This window comes from Marmota monax, unplaced genomic scaffold, assembly GCF_021218885.2.
Source record: "Marmota monax isolate L192 unplaced genomic scaffold, Marmota_monax_Labrador192_F-V1.1 WCK01_AAM20220418_F8-fsc00156, whole genome shotgun sequence".
NCBI classification, from domain to species: domain Eukaryota; kingdom Metazoa; phylum Chordata; class Mammalia; order Rodentia; family Sciuridae; genus Marmota; species Marmota monax.
In genome coordinates this window covers 2,573,671-2,590,213 of record NW_026694013.1, presented here as the reverse complement: position 1 = coordinate 2,590,213, position 16,543 = coordinate 2,573,671, and the positions used below count along the sequence as shown (strand labels likewise).

The 16,543-nt window shown below is 33.0% G+C and overlaps 1 protein-coding gene across 11 annotated transcripts in view; it reads left to right on the top strand.

Annotated features, from left to right (window-relative positions):
* The window catches only part of Dzip3 (DAZ interacting zinc finger protein 3), an 89,025-nt gene that overhangs the window by 68,756 nt on the left and 3,726 nt on the right, over positions 1-16,543 (top strand). For all 11 annotated transcript variants that reach the window (XM_046464044.2, XM_058585474.1, XM_046464042.2 and 8 more), the window contains 7 exons: positions 3,965-4,061; positions 5,830-5,933; positions 7,655-7,742; positions 9,183-9,284; positions 12,773-12,898; positions 14,422-14,561; positions 15,945-16,065. In XM_046464044.2, coding sequence (XP_046320000.1) covers positions 3,965-4,061; positions 5,830-5,933; positions 7,655-7,742; positions 9,183-9,284; positions 12,773-12,898; positions 14,422-14,561; positions 15,945-16,065 — 778 coding nt within the window. The remainder of the gene's footprint in view (positions 1-3,964; positions 4,062-5,829; positions 5,934-7,654; positions 7,743-9,182; positions 9,285-12,772; positions 12,899-14,421; positions 14,562-15,944; positions 16,066-16,543) is intronic.

The following is a 16,543-nucleotide window of genomic DNA, read 5'->3' as shown; positions in this document are numbered from 1 at the left end:
TCAGCCTCCCAAGTTGCTGGGATTACAGATATGCACCACCACATGTGGCCAAACTGGGTACTTTTGAGCATGATACTTAGCAGCATCAGTAATTACATTGGGACAATAGATGTAAATTGGAAGTGTGCTAGGCAATTTGGGAGGTCTGATCCTGAAAAAAATGATGAGAAAGATTGAATCAGCAATGTTATAGGCCTACAACAAACTATTGCCTCAGACTAAAACTTCAGAGTTATTTTTTTTTTACCCTAATTAATACTACTGGGTGTGACTGCTTTGTGAAATTAGCCAAGTTTTATTCTCATTCACCTGTTGTTTGTAGGAACAGCTTTTTTGAGATCTAATTCATATAGCATAAAATCCACCTTGTTAAAATGTACAGTTTGGGCAAGGCGTGGCACATGCCTATAATCCCAGTAATAATAATAATAATAATCCTCCTGAGTTAGGAGGATCCTAAGTTTGAGGCCAGCCTAGACAACATAGCAAGAACTTATCTCAAAATAAAAAATGAAAAAGACTGAGGATATGAAAGTTGTTTGTTGGTTTCTTAGTATATTTGTAGAGGTATACAGCCATCACCACTGTCTTTTTACAGAACATTTTTATCACCTCCCAAAAGAAACCTTGTACCCATTAAGTCATTCCCCCTTCTCTTCTCCTCTAGCTCTGGCAAACACTAATTTACCTTTTGTCTTTATGTGATTTGCCTGTTATGGACATTTTATGTAAATTAATCATAACATGTGGCCCCTTGCAATTAAGTTCTTAACATAATGTTTTCAAAATCCATGTTGTAGCATATATCAGTTCTCATTCTTTTTTATGAATATATAATATTCTATAAATATAACACATTTTATCTTTTCATTAATTTGTTGGAAATTTGGCTTTTTACCAAGTTTTTGGTTAGTATGTACAATATTGTGAATACTGATGGCATTTATACATAAAGATTTTGTGAATGTTTTTCTGTCTTTTGAATATATACTAGGAAGAAGAACTTCTGGGTCAGCAGTAAGCTTTACGTTTAACTTTTTATTCTTTTTGGTACGGGGGATTAGATCCTGGGACACATCCTCAGCATTTTTTTTTTTTTTTTTTTTTAATTCGGGTCTCACTAAATTGCTGAGGCCAGTCTCAAATTTGCAGTCCTCTTACCTCAGCCTCCAAAGTCACTAGAATTACAGTTATGCAACCACCATGCCTGGCAATGTTTAACTTTTTGAAGACCTACCAAACTATCTTCCAAGTAGTAGCACCATTTTTATAGTCAAAATAACTATATATAGAATTTTGATTTTTCTACATTCTTACTACACTTGTTATCTATCTGTATTTATTTTACCTGTTTTGTTTGAAGCACTATGTCATTATGCATTCCTCTAGTGATTAATTATGTTGAACATTTTCTTATGTGTTTTCTTTTTTTAGTGTAGGTGGACACAATACCTTTATTTTATTTATTTATTTTTATATGATGCTGAGGATCGTACACAATGCCTCTCACACAATGAAAAACATTCACAAAATCTTTATGTATAAATGCCATCAGTATTCACAATCTCACCATAACACAATGTTATGGTGAGATTGTAATAAATCACCAAGTCAATCTCAAAGCAGGAGATGGAACACCAGCTGGCGGGCCAAGGGGCAGGCTGCAAGTCTACACCCTTCAACCCTCTTCAAGGGTTAGAACACACTTTTTATAGTCCAAAACCACAAGTAAATCATGTCAGTACATTAATTATAAATAGCTGTTGCTATGATTCAAAACTATAAATAAAAATCATGAGCTCTAAAATCATAAGCAGAAGGAGAAGTGGATCAAAATACCACTGGTTACATACAGTTTAAAGAATGGTTATTAACGTCTAGACAATCATTCTCTGATAGGGTACATTGCCCAAGAAAAATGGGAACCAAAAAAGGAATAATTTTACATTGTATAAGAAGAACAGAAACATTTGCATTTCTAAGCAGGATGTGCTAAGCAGGATCAGGATGGCAGAGGCAGAGTTTTTTCATGGAAGAAGCATTTCTTACATACATGACATGGAGTCTCAGGGTAAAAATGGAGTCTGTTTGGTCATTGCCTAAATAGCCTTGCCCATAACACTAGGCAAGCTCCGCACTATTGAGCCACAACCCCAGCTCTTCTCATGTGCTTTTTAGTCATCTATCTTCTTGGAAAAATTTTTACTTGCTTTCTTTGCCTATTTTTAAATTTGATTGTCTTTTTATTAGTAAGTTTTAAGAATTTCTTGTATTTTGTGGATACAAGTTTCTTTGAAGTATACTCTTCCATTCTGTGGGTAATCTTCATTTTTTTCAGGATATCATTTAAGTCAAAAATTTTTTTGATGAAGTACAATTTTTTTCTTTAAAGCAAATTTTGCACAATATTTAATTGCATAATATTTCTATTGTGTTAATTTGTCTATTTGAGTATTTTGTGATTTTTATTTTCTCCTCAAAAAACTCTGGCCTTAATGGTATTAATAATATTATTGTCAAGCTTCTTATCAATATTTTCAGGCACTTGAGCTTCTTCGTGCTTCTAATAGTAAAACCTTGAGAATGATTTTGTGATAGTCCCTGTTACAATGTTGTATTTTTGATTGATTATTTTCATTAAAGATATCTGGGTGTGGTGATGCCAGTAATCCTAGCAACTTGGGAGTCTAAAGCAGAAGGATCGAAAGTTTAAGAACAGTCTCAGCAACTTAGCAAGGCTCTAACAACTTAGTGAGACCCAGTCTCAAAAGTGAAGTATAAAACAGGCTGAAGATGTGGCTCAGTGACTGAGTACCCATGGATTCAATTCTTAGTACAAAACACACACACACACAGAGTTTGGTTTGTATTTACTATGGAATTTTGGGACTCAAGTATAGGAAACTGAGAAGGGATAGGAAAAAAAGAAAGAAATATTATAGGAAACCATTTTCCATTGTATAAACAATGACCTGACCTTTATGTTTCTCCTTCCTCTCAAGCTATGTAGAACTTGCTCTTATTTTAAGGTATGAAATGAGAGCACTGATAAAACCAGTAAAATATTTTATGACAGTAATAATGAAAACTTTTGTGGTTTTATTATATTGTTAGGATACAAAAGGGTTTGTGGAAACCTGATGTAAAATTTATTAACAAAGATAGTGGCTAACATTTATTTAGTATGTATGTGCCAAACACAAAGTGCTTTATGTATATTGTCTGAATGAATTTTCACAACAGCTATTTTTAAAAATAATACAACTTTCTTTTTACCTGTGAGGAAAATGAGGTATAGAAAAGTTAAGTAACTTGCTGTCTTACTTTGAGCTGTTAAAAAAATACCATTGAATAAGTAGCTTATTTACAACAAAAATGTATTTCTCATAGTCCTGGAGGCTGGAAAGTCCAAGATTAAGGCACTGGTCAGTTTGGTATCTGGTAAGGATTTGCTTCCTCAGTAGACAGCCATCTTCTCACTGTCACCCTACATGGCAGAAAGGGAAAGTCAGCTCATTCAAACCTCTTCTATAAGGATACTAATCCCTTTCATATGGGTTTTACTTCATAACCTCATTAACACACAAAGACACCGTTTCCTAATACCGACATCTTGCAGGTTAGGATTTTAATGGGGGTATAAACATTCAGTCCATTGTATTCAAGCAAGACTTTACATTTAGTAAGTTGTAGAGCTAAGATTCATCCTAAGACAGCTTGATTTTAGAACCAAGTCTTAGATAATAACCCATATACTGACAACTTTAAAACTTCTGCACTCTTGATACTAAAGGATAACAATAGGGGTTGAGCAATATCTTCTCTTGTTCTCACGTGTTATATAATTTTCCAAAAAATCATTTTCTACTCATGGTATAGTTTATATGTTTCTTCCTCCTGAATAAGATGAAAAAGGTGATTCTTGCTATAATGTTGATAACTCTTTAATGACCATATATTTCAGATCCCAGTGGGAAATGGAGAAGCATAATCTGGAAAGCACAATTAAAACATACTTAAGCAAGGTGAATGCAGAAACTAGCAGAGCCTTAACAGCTGAGGTAAAAAAAAAAATATATATATATATATATATATATATATATATATACACACACACACACACATATATATATGAAGAGTGAGGGAGGGATGTTTTACTTGTGTAATACTGGTATCCTAAAGAATGAAAAAAGACTGGTTTTGAATAATCCAAAATAAGATATTTTAGTACTAAGAAGGAAAACACAGCTTAAACTCATGTTTTTTTGACTCACTGGCATACTGCATATGAGTACTTCAGTGTTTATGATCACATGTTGTTTTACTTCAGTGATTCCAAGAAATCATTCTGTTGTGGTATTGTACAGGAAATAAATAAACCTTGGGGAAGTTTCATGAAGCCAGGTCACTAAGCCAAACTTTAAATATAAGCTAATACCTAAAAACCAAAGGCCGAATGTTCTCTCTGATATGGATGCTGATCCATAATGGGAGGGGGGCATGGTAAAATGGAAGAACTGTGATTGGGAGAGGAGAGGAGGGAGTATTGGGGCAGGAAAGATGGTGGAACTAGATGGACTCATTACCCTAGGTACATGTATGATTGCACATATGGTATGATACTACATCGTGTACAATCAGAGAAATGAAACGTTGTGCTGCAATGGGTACAATGATTGAAAATGCATTCTGCTATCATATATACCTAACTAGGATAAATAACCTAATTTTAAAAAATAACATTTCACTACTGCCATAATATTTCTTTTCTTTGCCACTTTCCATATACATTGTATACCCCAGAGTCAAAAACGAACTTATTTTCCAGGCCCCTAGAAAGTCACCCAATTTCTTCTAAGTTAGCTTAGAACACCATAGCTAGTATCTCTCAAAAGAAATATAATTGTATATGTATATGTAATTTTTATTTATAGATAACCAAACTTGATATACAATAAGATTCACATTTTTGGAGAGTTCGCTGACATTAAAAGCATTACAAACCTTCCCACCTCTGTCATTGGTAAGCTCTATTCTCTAGCAGAGTACTTGGGATTCCAGAATTCAAGAACCAAGGAGTGTATCTGAACTCAAAATCTGTGGAAGTGGTTTTGAAATACTAGCGTTAACAAAAGAAAAAGCCCACATAACCTTAAAAGCTCAAGCTTGTATTCTTCTTTTTTTACTACTTTAATCAAAAATTTATTTCTGCTTCCACTATTAATTTTAAAAAGGAAGGACTTTGTAACAATGCTGTCCAAGAGTATAATCTGTAGTGAATATTGTGTGATGAGTAGTGAAAAACAGAGGCTGAGTCATTGTGTATCAGTTATGACTTAGAAAGGATTTCTGATATCGGAGAAACTCCAAGGCCCTTTGGACTGTTATCTTTCTGTGTGGTCTGATTCATTATTTGCCTATTCATCAAGGGAAAAAAGTAGCAGGACTTCTTTTGAGTGTTCTCAAATTTTGCTGCCTATTATGATTACCCAGGTTATTATCCTAATGCTCAGGTTAATCCTGTTATCAATTAAATTGGAATCTCTGGGATCAAAGCATCATTTTTTTGAAGTTTCAAAAATTATACCAGTATGTGTACAAGTTTGAAAAGTAACATTCTTGGAATGTTTACTAGCAGTAACCATTGAATATGAACATTAGAATTATAGGATTACATTCGATCAAAAATATTTAAAATGTATCTTGAATGATCAAGAAGTTCAGGTGCTATTGGGAGAGATTGAAAAATAGCTTAAAATTTACTTGAGCCAATATTCACTTACAAGAAGGACACCTTCAACTTCTTTCTTTTTCTGTCAAAATCCATAGGTGTATTTCTTACAGTGTCGTAGAGATTTTGGTTTGCTTCATCTGGAGCAGACTGAAAAGGAGTGTCTCAATCAGCTTGCCAGAGTGACTCACATGGCTGCAAGGTAACCTTTTCCTCATAATGAATGCATCTTGATCTTAGAGGTTCACAAATGTCTTCAAGGTTGAACGTAATCTACAATGTATTTCACGTAGAGTATACCAGAATCTTTGGAGTAAGGTAGCTACACACACACACACACACACACACACACATATAGCCATATATATATTTCAGAAGTTAGTCACTTTGATGGCTGTACTTTTTGTTGCCTCTGCTGAAGCATTGAGTACAGTAAAAGCTGTAGAAAGATTTTTTCTTTCCTTCACAGTGAACTATATCAGAAGTCTCAGTCAATTGGAAAACTTTTTTTCTAGTTGTTTTCCCTAATAATGCTTGTTTTTATTTGTTTTTTATATGAGAAGTAAATACTTTACTCTCACAGTATTATCAAACAATGCTATATATTGAGGACATGTACAAGTTTTACCTGAACAGAAGAAATACATCTATAATACATACATAATGAAACTTCATTGAGTAGTGAGTATTCAATTAGACATTTAAAGATTTTTTCTGCAAGCTCATATCTAAATGTCTCTATTAATAATGCTTATATCAAACGCTATTAGGATACCTTGAGGGAAAATCAGTATTAACACCTAAAATCACATGCTAAGGGCAGTTTCTTACTATGTTATGTAAGAGTAGTTTTCAAATATTGAGCAAGTTGAATGAAATTTTCCTTAAATTTTTAATCTTATGGGGTATACCTTTGACATTAAACACTTAATTTAAAAAGAATCTCTGTAATCAAGACATCCTTAATTTTTTTAGTGATTAGCATTTTAATAATTATCATTCTTCTAAAAATCAGAATCTCTGATGTTTAGCAAGATTCCCAGGATGTATTGATGGGCATTCAAGTTTAGGAAGTACTGTTGTAAGTGATTGGTCTTCCTTTGCTTGCTACAGAGACAAAGAATGCAGTATAAATGAAAATATTATGAGGCCTCTTTCTATGAGATGATCTTAGTGAAAACTAATTCTGCTGTTTTAAAATTTTTGAGTTTGGTAATACAAGTATGACAGTGTTACAAAAGACAGACATTTTAGACTTCCACATGAAGTCCCTTCTAAAGATGACAGGCCTGAAGATTCAGAGCTGTTCAAACTTAGTTATTTGTTGGACATGGCTTGACAAAGCTACTGTGTTTGTGCAGTTTATGCAATGCGCAAAGGAATCTCATTCATCCTCACCAAAAAGGTATTTGTTTCTAATTTGCCCTGCCAAAGGCAGTATCTTTTTCTAATTTACAGAGGAACCAGGTAAGCCAGCTCTGGCTCTGTGATGTCAGAGTTAATGTGAAGATGGACCAAAACCTTCTTCTAAGACCGGTCAACATTTTTTAAAATGCTCCTGTAGTAAATGACTAAGGCAATTTCCCATATAGCTTCCCTACTTCACTGGAAATATTCCTATGCAAAGGTTTTATAATATGGTCTCTAAAATATCAGCAAGTTAGAAAAAAATTGGCATTCTGGAAGACTAAGGTTGATTTTCTTTTGAAAAAACAATTTATATATATTATTAGTTTTGTTTTTATTTTTAATAACAAACTCTTCCATACACAACTCTGACCTAATTTAAGGGAATTATTGGTGATAGAAGTAATTTTATAGTTATATGTTATTTACATGTATGCTAGAGAACACAACGGAAATTTGCAGAAGCCTAGGTGTTACATAAAAAGAAATTTCTCTGTGTTTCTTTGTTTACATCAGCAATCTAGAATCACTTCAATTAAAGGCTGCAGTAGATAGTTGGAATGCCATTGTGACGGATGTTAGAAACAAGATTGCATTTCTCAGGGTAAGTCCTGAAATATATTTAGAGCAAATTGGCTGATTGTTAAACAAGACATCTAAAATAAAAGCAATTACAGAAATTTAGGGAAGAGCATTTTTTGTTGTTCTTGTTGTTATTTTGTTTTTTCAGATACCAAAGTTTAAGCTTTCAGATTGAGATTACTTTCATGTATTTGATGGTAGAGAGCATTCTAGATTCATACATGTGGCCTTTAGATCCTTAGTCCAGGTAATGATAAACTCAAAACTTGTCCCTCATACCTGGTTTCCCTGAAATTCCAAAGCTAATGCTACCCCATCAAAAATAAGTGCCTTAACTAGCTTTAAGTAATAATATGCTCAACTTAAAAGAAAGATCAAATAGGCCTGTACTCATTTTCAGTTTTAACTTTGTATATAATTATTCCATAATGCAAACTAATTCTTAATCAATGATTTGCTTGAATTGGGATAAGGGGAAAGGTAATCTAAAGAAGTAATTCAATAAATACTTAGTAATTAATTTAGTTTTAGAATCTTTTTTTTTTTTTTTGGTTTTAGAATATTTATATCTGTAAAGTTGATACATAATGTTGATTGTTTTGCAATTTACAACAGAGCAAGAAAGTATTGGTGCTCAGTTGTGAGGAGCTACCTCAAAGACTATAGACTTGTACAGTTTCTTCCTTGGTGGTTTTGACTGTTTTTCCCCAGACTGTTCTTTACTCAGTCTTTAGTGTGTCTTTAGCATATCTGTTGGTGTCTAAAGAGCTGTCCCTTTTTTCTCTGTCTTTATTTTCTTCCAAGCACACATCCTGTGTGGAAACTTCTAAATGTTTTATTTTATAAGACTTTCTTTTCCTGCTTTTGTGGGTTGTTTGCCAAATAATATTGTAAAGCAAGATGGAGAGAGTGGCCCAGAATGTTGAAAACATAATAATAAGCCTCCAGGATTGAAGTTTCATTTTTGGCAAAATCTAAAAGAATAAAATACATGTGGAGTAAGAGCAAGCTAAAGGTATATACTTTTTGAGATAAACAAAATGTGGACATTTAATCAGTATTCCCAAAGTTTTCCCTTTAGTTTTTAAAAATGAACATTTTTAAGTAGTTTAGCTCTTTGTTAAAAATGCTTGTTTTCCTGTGTATTACTTGACTCCACTGACTTAGATTCTTTCTATACTTTATTTCAGTGATTCCTATTTGGCACTTAAACTTACAGAAACAAGGAGTTACACAAGGAACTGTGAATTATGTGTCACTGTTTCTTGTCAGTCAACAAACACATCTAAAAAATATAGTATTTACAGTGGGGATAGTGGTTTATAGCATTGGTCTTATGTTTTTATATTCTTTCCATCAGTGGATTGAGAGCTACTATTCTGTTGGATTATTCAAAACTATATCAAGTATATTATTTCTTTGAAGTTGATTGTGCTTTAAAATATCTTTTCTCTTCCACCAGACACAGTACAATGAGCAAATTAGTAAGGTGAAGCAAGGGTTTGCCTTGAGTTCCTTGCCTCCAGTCCAGCTTCCTCCACCACCACCCAGTCCTGAAATATTGGTAAGAAATATGACATTTTAGAAAATTGCCAGTTTATTTTTGATAATATAAGGATGTAAAACACTGATTATGCAGTATGTTTGATGTTGCAATTATCTCCATATCTACTAATACAATTAACAGATGATAATTTCCAAATGATGTAATAACTGGCTGACTCAATTGAAGCCAGTGCAGTAGGGTTCTATGAATGGATTTTAGTGATTTGTTTGCAATTTAAAAAGTAATATTTTCTCATCCTCAATCTCACCTCTATTGTAGGAGATACCTGATGAATACTCAGAATTCCTGGTTCCTCCATGTTACCACAGAATAACTGAAATATTTCAGTATCATTCCCTAGAAAGCATTTACTAAGGATTCACTCCTCTCTATTTCTACATTAGACTCTCTTTTCTTTAACTTTTATATTCTAGTTTATTTTCAACGCAAGGACAGCTTACACTTATTCCCATTCCCTGCTCCTTACGAGACAATGAATCTAACCAGATACACCATATACGTATTTCTGTACCTTCACATCCAGTGAATTCTCACAGGTTTTCAAAAGAACTTTTAGGATGATAGCATTAGGTAATAATTTTTTATAATCTTAATAGAACTGGTCATAGTAAAAGAAGAAAGGTATAAGATTTTTGGAAGCAGATGACTATTGATATCAGCACTCAACTGCTTGTAGTAGAACTCTGAAAATGTTATTTCTATTCATGGTTGAATATAACAAATTATGTGAGTTGTATGGAGTTAACACTGCACATTTTGAAAGCAGAATCCAAAACTAAAAGAACTTTATGATATACCCCATGAGCTTTAGTTTAGAATAATAGTATTGCCTTTTATAATTTTGGTCAGTTCAGTTTCTACAGGAACAATGTTTTATGAACATTGTTGTTAAAGACTTAGCACATCATCAATACCCAAGTACCCTGAGAAGGAAGTAGCCGACAGAGAAATTTCAAAGATTATCTATTACAGGAAGCAACACATATTTTTGGTAGGATTTCCAAAAATCTTATACCTTCTGCCAATATTCAAAATATTGCTTATAGGCTGTAATCCCGTGATAAAAGGGCTCCACAAACTGAGAAGCTGAATAGAATTCTTTTAAAGAGTTTTCTGGAATGAAACCAGCATCAGCCTTGACTGGAAGATACCTGTGATACTCTACAACTGAAAAACAGTGAAATCTTGACCCCCACACCCTCTAGATCTTTATGCTGTTAGAGACTATCTTTGTGGCTTACCCAGTTTTAATAAAGGGCATAATCCACTGGCAGTTAGGCTCAATGGCAATTTATAAGCATCCTTTGTTAATGGTCTGAGGGGTATACATATATATATCTTCTGTACTTACTAACCCAATTCTCTACCATTCTTGATTCAGCTCACAGTTGTGTAAAAATGCAAGCACTATTGGCCATTGAGCAGCAACAAAATACTTTTGAGAGAACAAATACTAGAAATGTTAGTGTTATTTGTATAAATTGAGGTGGTATTATACAAGACAAGTACACTAAAGGGGACTGGGTTTAGGTCTCACTGTATGAAGAGCTATGTTGGTATTGGTCAAATCAGCTGTCCTGGACTTTGGTTTTCTGGGTTTTCCCATTAATAAATTAGGAAATTGTACTAGATGATCTGATCACTAAATTGCCATCCATCTCTGAAGTTCCAGTGTTCAAGAAATGATCACTAGACTTCAAAGTTATAGAAGTCTACCTGCGAAGTCTCTGATAATGTGAATTATTCTCAGTGTATGTGTGTGTGTTTCATTATATCTTGATTCATGTATCCTGGCTTTTTAATTCTCAAAGAATTGTTAGGTAACTGTGGTTCTTAAAAAGAGCATACTGTTAACTCAGTTACCCACCATTAATTTATTATTTAAAAACTTATGAAAAATTTGAAACGCACATAAAAATATTATAACAATCTTCTGCAAACCCAAGAGCAAGCTTCAATATTATCAGCATTGTTTTATGTCACCCCTTCTTCCTCTCCTCCCTGAGAGGAAGCAAACCCAAGACATCATATAATTTTATCCATTTATACTTTAGGTTATACCCTAAAAGATGATGAACTCTCATTGGATATACTCATAAACATCATTATCTTACCTAAGCAAATTATAAGTAATTTTTAATATCCAGGATCCAATTCAAATTTGCATTCCACCATATGTTTCAGAAATTTTTTTTTTAACCTATAAGATATATAATATCTGTCCTTTAGTGGTATTAAAAACCAAGTATCAACCCAATCTGTTATAATGCTCTCCTTTAGCTTTTCATTTGCCAGTTTTAGGATCATTTCTTAAAGCTATGTTAATGTTGGTTATTTTTTTTACTTCAGCAAAACAGTGGAGTGCCTATTTAATGCTTTATGCAATGCTAGTCCTGGCACATGATAGTTGCTCAATAAATCTGTCCTCTTTTGTACTCCAACCAACAAGTTTTCTCTCTCATTGAGAGCTGCTAAAAAGGTTCAGGTTTCCCCAAATCCCTGGTAAATACAATGACACCCATAAACATCTGGAAGTCACTGTAGAGAATTTATCTGCCAGGTCTATCCTCCTTTGTTCTTCTATTCCTCCTGGAGCTAAACATGAAGCTGTGCATCCATTAGGTGGTATCTTTAATACATAACCAAAAAAAGCAATATTTTCTGTGGATAACTTTTTGAGTTTTTTTGTGAAATTTCAGCATAACAATATAACAATACTAACAGCCAACATGACCAGCACTCACCAAGAACCTCCTTTATATAGTCCTATATTATACAAGTGGGAAGGAACCTTAAAGATCACCAAACTAGGAAATTGGCATCCAAGGTTAAGCTAAATCGAGAGAATGTGGAAATAAAACCCAGTTCTCTTTTCTGACTCTCAATATTCTTCCCAATATATCTCACCACACGAGATATTTATATATTTAACAAATATTCTAACATACATTGTTTCTTAGGCAGTTTTCTGTCACTGTGATAAAATATCCAAGATAAACAAAAGGAGGAAAGATTTGTTTTGGCTCACACATTCACAGGTTTCAGTTCATGGTTACTTGGCCATTTGGCTTTGTGACTTTGGCAAAGCAGTACATCATGGTGGTGAGTGAATGGATGAGGAAGCTTTCCACCTCATGGCCCCTGGGAAACAGACAGCGGAAGCGGCCAGGGTCCCAATATACTCTACAGGGACATACCCTTATCTCTACTCAGTGACCTAACTTCTTTCCAGTAGGCCCCCATCCTTTAAAGGTTCTACCACCTCCCAATAGTTTTGCAGCAGGCAACCAGGCCTTTAACATGTGGGTCTTTGTGGGACATTTAAGATGGAAACTATAACATATTGCTTCTGATATATTTTGTATCTGAACTTCAGCATGTTTATCTTTATATTGCTCTGTGAATTTAAATCATTGCCTGTATAACCTGTATAAATATATAAATGTGTATAGTTTTTTTTAAATTTTTTAAATTTTCTCTTTTAGATGCAGCAGTTCTTGGGAAGACCCCTTGTGAAAGAATCATTCTTCAGACCCATACTTACTGTTCCTCAAATGCCACCAGTTTGCTCTGGTGTCATCTCTACAGCAGGCCAACCTAGAACCCCCCTGGTAAGTCTTTCTTGGTGATGAAATAGATATTAATTAGTTGTTTATCACTATTATGGGCTTCTTCAATTAGTTTTTTATCAACTGACAGTTTGGTTTTGGGGGCAGTGGTTGGGTAGAGGGGATACTAGGGTGTTTAACCACAGAGCCACATCCCCAGCTCCTTTTTGGTTTTTGTATTTTATTTAGACACAGGGTCTCACTGAATTGCTTAGGGCCTCGCTATGTTGCTGAGCCTGGCTTTGAACTCCTAAACCTCCTTTCTCAGTCTCCTGAGCCACTGAGATTACAGGCGTGAGCCACTGGGATTACAAGCATGAGCCACTGGGATTACAGCAGTGCGCCACTGCATCTGGCTTGGTTTTTGAATAGATATATTTTTATACTATAGAGTCATCACATTTACAATTTTACTTTTGTAACAGGCAACAATGCTTAATAGATTGGTATTTATAATAGATAATTTATTTTTAGCATGTTTGTTGGGTGGATTGAAAAGCAAAGAAGCCAAATCACTCCAAACTAAATTATGCCATGAAGCCAAAGAAAAAATTTATACAAGCACGTACTGTATAACACTTAGGAGTTCTTTAACTATATCTATAAACAAACAATATAAGTACCACCACCTTGGAATATATGCTTTCAAGTAACAAATCTTCCTACCTACCAATAGTCAGATAAGCTTTTATCTAAGCTTGAAGAAGTAATAAAGAAATTTAAAATTACTAGAATTATTTGTTGTCTTGGCTAAAGTAAAATTTTATTTGATTAAAAGAGAATCTTTCTCAAAAAGAATGATGTTACATGTAATTAATGAAAAAAATTATAACTTTTTTGTATGTTCTAAGTAATTATGTGTATATGTATATGAAATTGTAATAAAATTTTCTTGAAAACATTGAAATACCTTAACTTTCTATTAACATTATTTTCTGATTGCTAAGGGAAAGGTTAATACTGAGGCAAATTTTCTGAGCAGTATTCTGTTTCTTACTTACAAGACTTTATTCAAGTTATCCAGTGACTGTTAACAGTTGCTAATTTTTTTATGACTTCTAAAACTTTTTCTGTATGTGCATATGCTTAGACATTTAAAAAAATTTTTAATATTATAAGAAAATACTTTATGGCAGAAAACTAGATGTATTTCATGGACATCATTCATGCTCCATAATTTAGATTTTCTTTTAGTTACTTAATTAGATCTACCATAACTTAGTCATTCTCTTCTTTACAGTCTTTTGGTTGTTTTCAGTTTTCCACTATTATAAAAAATACAGCAAAAACACTGTGCATTTATGTACATGTTTATAATTACTGAGGCAAGCATGTCTTATTTTATAATAAATAGTTAGGTAACAAATTAGAAATGTTGTTGCACTAGTTTAAAGGATCTCTGAAAAGGGAATGTGAGTATCAGTGTTATTCTTCATTGTAGTCATTTTCTGAAGTATGTAAGTGTCAGGTTGGCATGGAATTGTACCAGTTAAAACTGATGGGTTATAACTTTCTGCTCCTTACAGATGACTGGCATAGCCTGGACTATGCCAGCTCCTGTGGGAGAGACTGTGCCTCCTGGTACAGGTCTGGGAAATGATCCTTCCCTGATGAATTTGGAGAGGATTACAGACAGGCTGAAAACTGCTTTCCCACAACAAACCAGGTACCTTAGTTTTTATTTAGTGCTTGTAGATCATATTATACAGTTTCCATAGCCGTAACTGTGACAGTGAAACCTTTCAGAGAAACATAAAATTCACACAGAAGTACAAATAATTCTTTACCATGGTCTTGGTAAGAAAAATAAAATTTACCAAGAAAGGATAGTATTCAACAGAAATGCTAAACTTCTTCACTAATATTATTAGACTTTAATTATGAGAAAATAACATTTTAAATTTAGGTTTGCTCATTTACTGAGAGTACTAGTAGTAGTAACCGATCGAATTTTAATGCTACCAGCTGCAATATTTACCTTGATAACCTATTTTCAAAGGGGTTTTTAAGTTAATTGTATGCTAAATAAGCCCAAACATCATCGGGTTATAGTTCCCTATTTTCTTAATTTTATTGAAGATTCTTATAATTTCTTTGTTAGGAAAAACAGTTAAGTGCAAGAAATCATGATTTTATTGTGCTCTTTTTTTCTATAGTCTGACTTTGGCAGAAGGATATTTAATTCTCCTACACAAATGAAGTTTCTTTTATTTCTTGTACCCAAGGATGTAATTTGAATTTTCACCAATATTTTCATTCAAAAACTAATACTTTACTATGCCTACTGTTGCTATCTGGATTCGATGATAAGTTTATAATTCATAATAATAAAATAAAAGTGAAAAATATAATATACAGAGTTGTTATAAATAGATAAGTATAAAATGAATAAATTATAAATGAAAGGTAAATATATCAGGCTAATTACACGACTCTTCATTTGAGGGAGAAATGTATTTGATCCTCCTCTCTTTCATCAAAAAAGTAGTTGTAGGCTCAGTGGACTTTGGGAATTGAAAAGGAGCATATTGATTAAAACAATTGTAAGTTCCTTTATCAAAAAATGTGGTTTTTAATTTTTGCTTTTTTATTCCAATTTTTATTTTTCTCTATGAATTTTAAAAAGTTAACTCTTAACAGGTAAATAAGAAATAAAACACTAACAACCTAGGTGAAAGGAATATTTTAGTCATAAGGGAAGTTTGAGAGAAAAATATAAAAACTTTAGTACACAAATAGGTAAACTCAATTTTTATATAATGAGCTCTCAAAAAAAGGTTATAATCTCTTTTTTGGAAAGAAAATAAATACTAAATTTTATTACTAATGAAAACATTAAACATCATTATTAAACAGAATTAGGTGTTTTTGTTTTGGCTTAATATAATTGCAGATGGACCTATAATCAATTGTTTTAGATAAGAAACCAGAAGGGTTACATTTGTATTCTACATACATATTATGTAACAGGGTTTTATGTCTCATTTGGAGGGTATATCCTCAAGTCAGTAGGGAAAATCACCACTTCTCTTTCTTTCATCTCTTTCAGAAAGGAACTTACAGATTTCTTACGAAAATTGAAGGATTCTCATGGGAAGACCTTATCTGGGCTGACATATGATGAAATTGTTTACAAAATTTCCCAATTTATCGATCCCAAGAAATCACAGGTAAAAAACTCTATCTCTCAGTTTAGGGGTTTATATAACTCGGTGGTAGAGTGCTTGATTAGATACATGAGGCCCCAGATTCAATTATTATTTCATATCTTTCTGCTTGCATCTCTCTAATAGTTGGTTATTTTAACTATTTCCATAGCATGCTAATAAAATTGATAACCTGTAGTCATATAGCAAATAATTGATTAACAGTAAATAATTTAATAACTTCTACTTGAAAGAACAAATGTCCTTGAATGGACAAATTTAAATGTCTTTCACCAGATCATTCTAGAATAAAACTGACCCTCTGGAAATTTTCTCTAGGTTACTTTGAATGATTCTAAATGGTGCCTTTTTTCCTTAATTTTCTGTAAAGATTATTTAATTTATTTGTTAAAATTTTTTTGGTAAGGATTATTTTAATTAAAAGAACATATAGAGTTATTTTTGTCTTCACCTAACTCTGACAAGTATTGTCAACATTTTG